Source organism: Pinus tabuliformis, chromosome X (genome assembly GCF_031772625.1).
Source record: "Pinus tabuliformis cultivar Carrire ecotype Pingquan chromosome X, CPIR1, whole genome shotgun sequence".
Classification (NCBI taxonomy): domain Eukaryota; kingdom Viridiplantae; phylum Streptophyta; class Pinopsida; order Pinales; family Pinaceae; genus Pinus; species Pinus tabuliformis.
The window spans coordinates 107343379-107354857 of NC_142308.1; the positions used below are offsets into that span (position 1 = coordinate 107343379).

Consider the following 11479-nt stretch of genomic DNA (forward strand, 5'->3'; position numbering starts at 1 on the left):
TGAGTCCCCTACAAGATCCAACGAACAAGGGATATTAATGTACTCCCATTGTTCATTGGCAAGAGTACTTGCCATTAAGGCATGCAAGCCTCTAGGTGTTTTTACAGATATAATTAGACTCTAGGACTTTGACTCAATGATATACATAGAAGCAGGGTTTTATTGGCGGAAATGAAGGGGAATGGTGATGACAAGGAAAATGACAATAAGCTTGTAAGGAATGGATGAAAGGAAATGCATGGTGTATGAATAAGAACTCTTGCTGTGAAAAGTGGATATGGAAATGTCATGCTTTATGGATTTACAATTGGTGGAATTCAAAATCTGTTTCAAAAAGGGAGGTGCAAGGTGGTGGTAGTGGAGATGGATTGGTCTTTAGAATTTTTCATGAATTTAGTCTTTGGAAGACCAATTGTCGTCACAATGTAATCTCCGTAATGATCACTTGATTTTCCTGTAACCTATAAAAAAAAATTGGCAGAAAGAAAACATAAGTTTGTTCAAGAAGAAATGGCCATTTCCTTCATGATTCTTACGCAAAAATTTTGTACCGAATAAAATAGATTAAGGACAATCAAAGTGTTTAAATTGACTCAATTCATGATATTAGTATCAATCCATTCTTTAAGAAATAACCATGAAAAGTAATACTCCCTGTTTGTGTCAGATAACTCATGAAATGTGCTCGATTAGTAGAGGAATAATTTGCCAAGTTTTTTTTTGAGCGAATGGCGGTTTGACCTAGCTAGGGTTAGGTCTTCCTGCAGAAGTTGCAGGTCTGAAACCCCACCGACCCTCTGGCAACACTGTTCCTTAGGGGGCGCTGCAGTCGGACAGAATGGATGCAGAGGGGTCCCGTGGGACCCCAACTTTTAAGCAAGTGGTGTCGCAGACACAACCTCAGAAGATAAACGAGGGAGTGAGGATCGAGGGCACGAACAGCAAGCTGCATAGCAGCAGTAGGAATAACAAGGAAAAAAAGCCGATATCGTCTGACAAGACAGACAAAACAGCCGACGCCAGGAACACCGGAAAGCGGATTACTGCTGACCAACAAGACGGAACAGATGGCAAATCGCTGCACTCGGGAAATGAAAAGAAGCAACCCACAAACGACAAAGAGCAAAAAAACAAGAGCACAATCCATCCGGAGAAGGAGGAGGAGACGAGCGCAAACCCCAAAAGAAACAATATAACCAGCAACGCATGCAAGCCAAAAAAAGAAGACAGCCTGCGGATCACAATCAGTGACCCTGAAATCCAAGCCTACAGGGAACACATGGCTGAGCATGCCATCATCTGCAAATTTATGGGAATCTGGCCATCGGAGAGAACCTTGTGCCAGTGGATAAGACAGCAATGGAAGCCAAAAGGGGATGTGCAGCTACACTTAGGAGCCAAAGGTTTCTTTACAGTCGTCTTCACAAGCCTAGAAGACAAGGATAGAGTGTTTGAGGGAGGCCCATACTTCCTGGCAGCAGCAGGCCTCTATATGAGACCTTGGAAGCCAAACTTCGTCCCGGAGAAAGAGACTTTCACCCAGGTGCCTGTCTGGATTAGACTTTTCTCTCTTCCAATCGATTATTGGGGTTATAATGCACTAAAGCAAATAGGAGATAAGCTCGGAACCTTTGTAAAAGCATCAGAAGCAACCATGCAGAAAAGATACACAACCTACGCGAGAATCTGTGTAGAACTGGATGTCTCTGGAGCGCTACACGAAGGGGTATGGCTCGAATATAGGGATGAAGAATACTTTCAGGCGCTGGACTACGAGCAAATACCTTTTAGGTGTCGTAAATGCCACGAGCATGGGCATCTGGTTAGAGACTGTCCTCTGAATAAGAAGGAAGCAGAAGAGGAGAAAACACAGAACACAAAAGACAAGACCAATTTTACCAAACCAAAGAACAGGCAGAGAGCCAACAGAAGAAGGAACATGAAAGGGAACACAGACAGGAATTATTTAAACAATCCCTTTGAGGTCCTGAATCTGGAAACGGACTCGGAGGAAAAGCAGAACCTGATACTCAGGGAGGAAAGGCAAGGGAGCCCGGAAAAACCCACAGGGGAAGGAAAAAGAACAGATGCAACAATCACAGGCGAAATCATTATGCAAGACAGAACAGTAGAAACAGAGGAGGAAACAGACATGTTAACTAGTGAAGCAGGAAGCGAGGACTGGGAGCTAGAAGATACCCTAGCAACGGATGGGATGGACCTGAATGCGCTGGTGGATAGTTGGAAAGCCAAAGGGATGGAAGCAGTGCCATAGGAAGAAATAAGGAAGGTCAATGACCTCTTTATAGCGCGGCAGAAGGCAGTTATGGAAAAACAGAAAAGCAAACTCGGCATTATCAAGGGAGGTTTACCCCACTTCCAAACGTGGCTAGGAAAAACCTCAGGTTCCAGACAAAAACGCCGAAGAGGTCATAAGACAAGCACAGAACACCTACAAGAACTTGGAGAGATGTTAATCAATGCAGGCCTGATAAGGCAGTTAAGCGAGTACCCGTCCTTCCAACAAAATAGTTAACTATGAAGATCATTTCATGGAATGCTAGGGGGATAAGCAGTCAAGCCAAACAGAGAATCTTGAAACGGAAGATGGAAAAGTATAGTCCGGATATGATGTTTCTTCAAGAAACAAAATGCAACAGTGAACTCATAAACAAGCTGCGAGGGAAGCTAGGTAGAAATCTCGAAGTACTGGAGATTGAAAGTAAAGGACGCGAAGGGGGTTTAGCGACCTTCTGGGATACAAGAAGATTTCAACTAATCTCAGCTGAAGCCAGCAAAAACTACCTGGCATTGGAGATGCAGCCGACAGGTAATTCATCTTCTTTTCTATGTATCAATGTCTATAGTCCACAAAAGCTAGAAGATAAAATAAATTTTCTGGATTCGCTTACTAAATTCACAAACAGACATCCTAATGCAAAACTCATTCTGGGAGGAGATTTCAACATGATAACTTCCCTCCTGGAGAAAAAAGGAGGCCTAAGGAGATTACATAGGGATGGAGAGACCTTTATTAGCTTCATAGAGATGGCAAAACTGGTTGATGTATATCCCAAAAGTGGTAATTACACTTGGAACAATAGGAGGGGGGGAGATAGGCTCATCTCTTCTAGACTGGATCGGTTTTTAGTATCAGAAAGCTTGCTATTAGAAGGGACAGTTGTAGAATCTAATATCCTCCCTAGTGGAGGATCAGACCATTGGCCGATATCTCTAGCAGTTGAGATACAGGGCTCTCCAAAAAACAAACCCTTCAGGTTTGAAAAGTTCTGGATAGAACACCCCTCCTTCCATGAAATGGTAGAGAAGTGGTGGTCTGAGCCCATAGGGGAGGAAGGATCCAAAATGTATATTCTCCAACAGAGATTAAAAAATATCAGACTAAAACTGAAAGATTGGAACAAGAAAGTATTCGGAAATATTTTCCAGGAGAAGGCCATCATTGAAAACAAGCTGGAACAGATCCAGAAGGAAGGTATAATAGGAAGCCGAGAGGAGGAAACCAGCAAGCTAGAAGAGGAGCTCACACAACAATGGCACAATAGATGCAAGCAAGAAGAAACCCTATGGAAGCAAAAATCTAGAATCCTTTGGTTAAAAGAGGGGGAGCAAAATACAAAGTTCTTCCACAGATCGGCTATGGACTACAGAAGCGCCAACAGAATCCTGGAGCTAAAAAACAATGAGGGAGATATCATAAGAAATCACAATGACATATCAGCCTCCCTAACAAATCACTTCAGCAACATAGCACAAGAACCAGATACCAACAGGAAGGAAGCCATCAAAAAAATTACTGATGTCTTACCTAGATTGATTACTGAAGAGCAGAATTGGTCCCTAAGAAAGACAATCACAATGGAAGAAGTTGAGGAGGCGGTTAGAAGTATGCCCAATGATAAAGCTCCGGGTCCAGATGGTTTCACCATTAACTTCTACAAAGCATGCTGGAACATCGTCAAGCAAGACATTTGGGAGATAGTGGAAGACTCAAGACGTTCTAAAACCATTCTCAAAGCTTTAAACTATACTTTCATTGCTCTAGTTCCCAAAGTGGAGGCAGCCAACACTCCGGATAAATTCAGACCCATTGCTCTATGTAATGTAATCTATAAAATAATTTCAAAGGTCATTGCTAACAGACTGAAAGCTATCCTACCCGAAATCATATCACAAGAACAGTTTGGCTATGTGGAGGGAAGGCAAATAATGGACAATATTCTGCTAGCTCAGGAGATGATTCACTCTCTCCACTCTCGAAAAGAAGCAGGCATGCTCATGCAATTAGATCTCTCCAAAGCTTATGACAAGGTAAGCTGGTCTTATTTAGAAGCAGTGTTAGCAGCTTTTGGTTTTAGCAGTCAGTGGATTAAATGGATCCTAGCCCTCATCAAATCGCCCAGATACTCCATCCTCGTGAATGGGGCTCCTTCAGCTTCCTTCATCCCAACACGAGGCATAAGACAGGGAGATCCCCTATCCCCCTTTCTATTTGTTATCCTCATGGAAGGCCTAAGCAGATTAATAGCTAGGAGAAAAGAAGAAGGCAAAATAAAAGGCCTACAACCAGTTAGAGCATGCCCAGCCACCACTCACCAACAGTTTGTGGACGACACCATGTTACATGGTGCCCCCACAGTCAAAGAAGCCCTAGCCTACAAAAATATCCTCCATTTGTTCGGCCAAGCATCGGGCATGGAAATAAACTTCCCCAAATCCACCTTGTTCTTCTTCAACACGCATCCTTCCATCCAGTCTCATCTTTCCCGTGTTTTGGGTTTTAAAATTGGATCTCTACCATCTAGATACCTTGGAGCCCCCCTAACTCTAAAACCATGGCAGAAAGGAAATTGGGAGAAGGTTCTGGCTAGCATGGAAAGGAAATGTAAACACCGGACTCACCGAGCCTTGAATTTAGCTGGTAGATTAATTCTAACAAAAGTCGTTCTGCAGGCCATTCCTCATTATATGCTCTCTATTCTTCCAGCACCGAAAGGGGTTTTAAACCAAATGCGAGCTATACAGCGCTCCTTTTTGTGGAGCGGAAGCAGCGAAAGGAAAAAATGGTCTCTTGTAGCATGGCAGAAATTATGTAGACCTAAGAACAGAGGGGGTCTGAATTTAGTCGATCCCGCAACAACAAACAACATATGTGGATCTAAGATTTGGTGGAAGTGGATCTCAGAAGCGAGCCTACCTTGGGCAAAACATTGGAAGGAGAAGTATATGCCAAACAGCAACAATCTAGATATAATAAGGATGCAGAACACCTACAGCGGCTCACCAATATGGAATCATGCTCAAGCTAACAGAAGCATCATCCAGGACTACAGTTTCTGGGAGATCAGAAATGGTAATCAAGCTCTCTACTGGGAAGATGCCTGGCAGCAGTCTCCCAAACTGGACTCCCCTCAACTCCTTCCCCTAAAACAAGCTCAGCAAAATGCAGGTAGATTCACAGTAAGTCAGTACTGGCTTCCCGACAGTGAAGACCAGGATTGGAGGGAATGGGTGGCTTTTGATCCAACCCATCATGAGCATATTCAGGAAACCATTCACGATCTGAATCAACGAATATCAAAAAGGAAAATTAGAATCGCAGCAGAAAACGACAAGCTTAGATGGGGACCAAAAGGAAACGGGAACTTCTCCCTGAAAGAAGCGCGAAGCATAATAGAGGAGGAGGAACAACCAAACATAATGACCTGGGCAACTAAAGTTTGGGATAATCTTTTATGGCCGAAGATCAGAACTTTTCTGTGGCTTATGATGCAGAAGAAGACTCTTACATGGGAAAACTTAATGAAAAAAGGGTTTAGAGGACCATCCAGATGTCCTATGTGCACTAAGGAGGAGGAAACAATGAACCACCTTCTTAACTCCTGTGAATGGGCCTCCCAGCTCTGGAACTGGATGGAAAACATTCTTGGAGCTTCAGACCGAAACAGAGACTCTATACAGGAAACTATCAATAACTGGAGAAGTAAATTTTCAAGGGTAAACAGAGTGGAAGGCATATGGAGATCTGCCCCAGGCTTTATTGTTTAGACTATCTGGAAAGAACGAAATAGAAGGATTTTCAAGAATGAAATTCGAAGCCTAAAAGCAGCACAGGAATCTATAACAATCAATATTAAACAGCTCATACAGGCAGAAGGCAAGGTAGAAGCAGACGAAAAACCAACGCCCACGGATCTACAAATCTTAAAGGCTTTTCAATTGGAAGCATCCGGCACTCAATCCAGAGGGAGAAACTTACCACAACCTTCTTCACAAATTTCAGAATGGCAATGCCCTCCCGAAGGAAGTCTGAAATTAAACTTTGATGGAGCTTCACGAGGTAACCCAGGGTTAGCAGGCATTGGAGGAGTCATTCGAAATCAGGCAGGGGAAATCATTCATATTTACTGCAGGGCTCTAGGCGAGAGCACAAACAATGAAGCAGAGTTCGCAACACTGGAACAAGGCTTAAAAATTCTAAGAAATCTCAGGCGAGGAAATACAATAGTCGAAGGAGACTCCCTCCTGGCTATTATGGCGGCTAAACGCCTACAGGCAGGAACGAGTATCAGCAAAGCCACCAGGAATTGGAGGTTGGCCAAGGCGACGGAAAGCATTGCCGAACTCATAATGGAATTGCGAGGCTTGACCTTCCAGACGGTGAGGAGAAAAGCCAATGGGCTGGCTGACCATCTAGCGAACATTGGAGCAGACAACCGGCATATAATCATAAACAGAGGCTGGCATGAGTTCGATAACCAAATCATTAAAGAAACATGCGAACAGCTGGCAGCAACAGATCTAATCCAAGTCACCCATCCTTGATTGGGGATGACACTTGGCCCAGGCATCGGGATTACAAGGACACCGACGGAGGTTATAAATCTAAGCCTTTTTATGGAATGATCGGACAATTAGAAAAGTGGAGCTTCTGGAGGCGGCATGTCATTAAGAAGGGCGATCATAACTATTCGAGAAACGAGAAGAACAACCTCAGCAACAGTGCCATCACCACGCTTGGAGAGATTCCGTATAACGAGTCTTCATTGACATTAATGGCAATTTTGTGTGAAAAGAAGTGGAACAGCAAGCAGAGGATCAGCATCAAGCATGCCAGTATACGGGACATATCCATCCTCACCCGCCACTACCCCATCCGATGGAAGGTACCAGACACTTGGCATTTAGATCGGTCTACTGGCTGCAGCCTTCAGCGCTCCTATTCGGTCTGCGTCAGCCTCACTTGTGCGAACCTCCTTAACATTCATCACCAAAGTACCTCCACTTGCAAAGGCAGCAACTCCATTTTCATGAGGAGGTACCGGGAATTTTGCTATAAAGCAAGGGGCAAATGCCCTGCTTCCATAACAGTTTTTCGAGTTTGCAAGGTGAGTGATCCTCTACTTGGCATTCGCTTGAGTCGGAAGAGGTACGAAGTGTTAGTTATGGAAGCGGAAGGGAGTCGCTGCGCGGCTGCAAACCGGGACCTCCAGGAAGCCAGGGGAGGCTATGAGACTCGTACTATTGCGAGAATCAAAAGGAAGATGGCGGAACTAGAAGCTCAAGCAAAGCAGGAGGAAGATGGAAGAATGGAGGAGGAAATTGCAGCAGAGGTTAACTGGCTGACAGACCCAGGCACACCTTCAAAAAGGGCAACTCAATATGTAAGAACCAAATCGGAAAGCTGGAGAACCAAAACCCTGATAGCTAAAGCTCTGGAGTCTATAGAAAAGGAAAGGCAACACATTGTTACTGAGGTAAATCTAGCTGAGGCTCAAATGGCGAAGATTATTGACTACAACAATGTCTTGGACAGCAAAATTTCTACTGTGCATGAGGCAATCAAAACTCATAATCGAATGTTGACGCATCTCATTAAAATTCTGAGGGATGTCATCAAAACGGTTCACACGGCTCATGCGGCTAAGCCGGCCCCCACTGCTGAGGACGAGCCCGAATCTTGGGAAGCTATTCAGGAGAAGGTTGACCGCCATGTACAGGAGATAGGCCTGGATACCATCACCCAGATGGGAAAATACATCTAAGGGGAAACCTGTAGTTCTCTGCTACCCTCTATCTTTCTCGGCTTTTCTTTTCTGTGTTGTTGCTTTATCTTCTATGTCGACATATGCTTATGTTTTGTTACCTATCATGTATGGTATCGGCAGTACTAGCTGATAAGCTGTGTTTTTTTCAGTACCAAGCCACCCTGCGAGGTGGGCTGTTAAGCTGTGTTTTGTTCTTCACTTATGAGCAGGCGATTCGTCTTCGCATATTGTATATCCCTGCTCGCACTGCTATGGCAGTTTTTTGTATTATACTTGTTCTATAATATAATCTTCTAACTTACACAAAAAAAAAAAACTCATGAAATGTGCTCGGCAAAAAGATTGACATTAGAAAGATCTGTTGTGTTCTGCATATTAGTATGTCACATAAAAGCATTCAACAGAAAGATGTTATGAGTTTAATGCCAACTTGAAGCTTCGAAACAAGATAATCATCATGTTTGATAAATCGATCCTCGAAATTTGTTTCCAAGTGTGTTGGAGAGGTAAATCCCCTCTACGGATAGAGGCGATCCCTACTAGCCCAGCAAGGGTCTAGCAACAATCAGCCAATGCTACTACGCATGTTCCTAATTGCAATTAAACAAGAGGTAAAGAGCACCTACTTGGATTCCAGCGCTGTCGTTTGACGAAGAGATGCCGCCTTCGCTCCTTCGCTTCGGCTGGTCACGATCCTCCGCGATCCCCGCGAATAGATACCTACACACATGAAGAGGAAACAAACACAAGCGTGAAATCTAATAAAAGCAACCATACATCAGTCAGAAAAGATGTAATTCACATTAACCATTGCATAGACAAATGAGAATGGAACAATAATAGCAGTCATCTATTATTAATCAAACAGAGAAGAGTACAACCAAATGTTCTGACGTCGGTAACCTTCTCAGGAGGGGTCGGTCAGCAAGTGTCTCAAGCATTCACCTTTGGAAATGATTCTCCCAAGACAAGCAACTCTCTCTCTCACACAAGTAACACACAACAACCTTCCCTAAGCAATCAATCACTTCCACACCTAGCACACCAAATACCTATAGTAGCAGCAATCTGGGCACTATAAGCTCTATACAATCCAAGTTATTCCAAACTAGCTGCTCATGGTAATGGTGGAAGTTTATATAGGAGAAGGAGCCTCCTAAAAGGGTGGAAGGATGAGCTTATCCTTAAGGGAAGTGGTTGCAAAGGGTCGAACAGACATGCCATAGAAGGGAGTCGATACTCACAAAGCCAAAAACCAAGCCTGGAGTTATCTGGAAGGCTGGTTGTTGGAACAAATTCGCCCAAACAGGATCAGCGCGGATTATGAGGTAACTGACGCGCTGACGCCGCGCCTCAATAACTAGGAAAGTCATGTCAGCGCGACCCAATACAAAGGAGAGGTGCGCTGGCTCATGAAATGTGACCAGCGCGGAAAAGTGATGTGCTTCCGCGCTGGCAGCGCACTAAATACATTACGAGCCGCCAGTCATCGCGGATAGTTTAGAAACAGACGCGCTGATGAGGAAAACTTTGGAAAAATGGGTTTTTGGCCAATTCAGAAGGCATGAACTTGATTATTGTGAATTCTTGACACAGTAGGGTGACTGACAGGGAGACAGTGACAAATTACTGTGTAACAGATGCCCCCTAAAGCATGAAGACCGAGAGAGTGGGAGGGGTGAAATGCTTTACAACACTCGCAGGAGAGCATTGGGATGATGGAGGTATGTCACTTGATCTCATTTTAACATTTTTTGATGTTTTTTGGTTTTTTATGTACAGGTCTTAATGAATGTCACTGTATGCAGATGTGGGACCTGTGAGACCTGTGGGCCTAGCCCTGACGGCACGGAGAGAGGGACCAGACGCTGGAGCCTCGGCCTTAGTTCCTCCAGGGGTGGATACGTCGGAGACTGTGGCCCGAAACCTTGAGGGTTTGCTGGAGGGAGTGCCAGATTATCAGGGGGTCGAGGAGGTCCCTATAGAGCACCAGATCCACTCAGTGGGGGTGGCACCCAGGCTGCACCGCCTTTTGAGGCGGGTGGCACGAGCGGCTGTATGCTACAGAGAGCATAACCCAGCCCACTAGTCACCTAGGTTTACTTCTACTACTGTTTTGAGAGACATGTGTCTCGGATTTATTGAGGACAGTGACTCTATTTTTGACATATACACTTTTTTTTGAGCGCCTTAGTGCGCCACACGATATATATACATACCGATTTTTGGATGGATCTTGTTACATGTGATGATGTTTTGTTTATGTTATGCAAGTGCTCAGTACAAATGTGATCTTATGTATGAATTGCACAACACATGACCCATATATTTTAATGTTTTAAATGCAAGCTTAAAAGCACACACAGCACGCATGCAAACTATGCTTGAGAAAATATCTTATTTACATATGTTTTACTTTACTATGCTTTCTATGTCTTCTTGTATGATGTTATCTATTTCGCAAATGTCTGTCTAACACATGATTTGCCAATGCATCAGTCAACGTGTTTAATCGTCTCGGAATATGTTGATATGTGATATAGTCAAAATTCCTTTCTAACAATCTGACACGTAGATACAACCTTAGGATACGTTGGTCTCTGACGGAATATCGCCCGTTGAGTTGATGAACGACAAGCTGGGAGTCCAGGTTTACCATCATTGCACGAATGCCGAGATCAACTGCTTCGGCTAGTAGCTCAATTACGGCACTGTATTCGGCAACATTATTAGTGGTACGACCAAGGCAGACTCCTTGAAGATCTAGCAACTCTCCGTGAGGATCATAGATTGCCCACGCCGCAGAGGAAAAATTGCAAGTACTACGGCAGGCGCCATCAGCGAAACCAACATAAGGTGCACTAGACATCTGCACAAGAAGGAGAAAACACAATAAGAGGCAAACACGTCTTCACACCAAAGCAAAACATGAAATCATGCACACAAAACACACTAAACACGCGTATGTACAAAGTGAGTGCACGAAGTCATGCATAATATTTCTTCAGATACAGCCCGTTGCGGGGCTTGTCAAGAGGATTTCCTTCGTAATCAATCAACTCATATGCACCCTTTTGTAAAACTCTTTTCACGATGTAGGGACCTAGCCACATGGATTCGAGTTTTCCTGCCCCCAGCTTATCTTTAGCTTGATCGTAGAGAAGTACTAGATCTCCCTCAACAAAGGAACGAGGATGAATGTTTTGATCAAAGTGAGCCTTGACTCTCTTCTTTTGCGCTTCGATAGCCAGAGAAGCTAAACGACGAGTCTCGTCTAACCGTTCTAGGTAAAGAAGCCGTTCCTCCACCGGAGTGGTGTTGGGAAGCAACTCGACAGCTAATTTCAACGAAGGAATCTCACATTCGACAGGAAGGGTGGCCTCCAGTCCATAAACCAACTGAAATGGAGT

At 44.1% G+C, this 11479-nt stretch overlaps 1 protein-coding gene across 1 annotated transcript; it reads left to right on the forward strand.

Moving 5' to 3' along the window:
* Positions 1–2607: 2607 nt before the first annotated feature.
* Positions 2608–6846, forward strand: LOC149138634 (uncharacterized). Its single transcript, XM_089450421.1, has 3 exons — positions 2608–4332; positions 4975–6018; positions 6172–6846. Exons 1-3 carry the CDS (start codon positions 2608–2610, stop codon positions 6844–6846), a joined length of 3444 nt encoding a protein of 1147 aa, XP_089306547.1.
* Positions 6847–11479: the final 4633 nt, after the last annotated feature.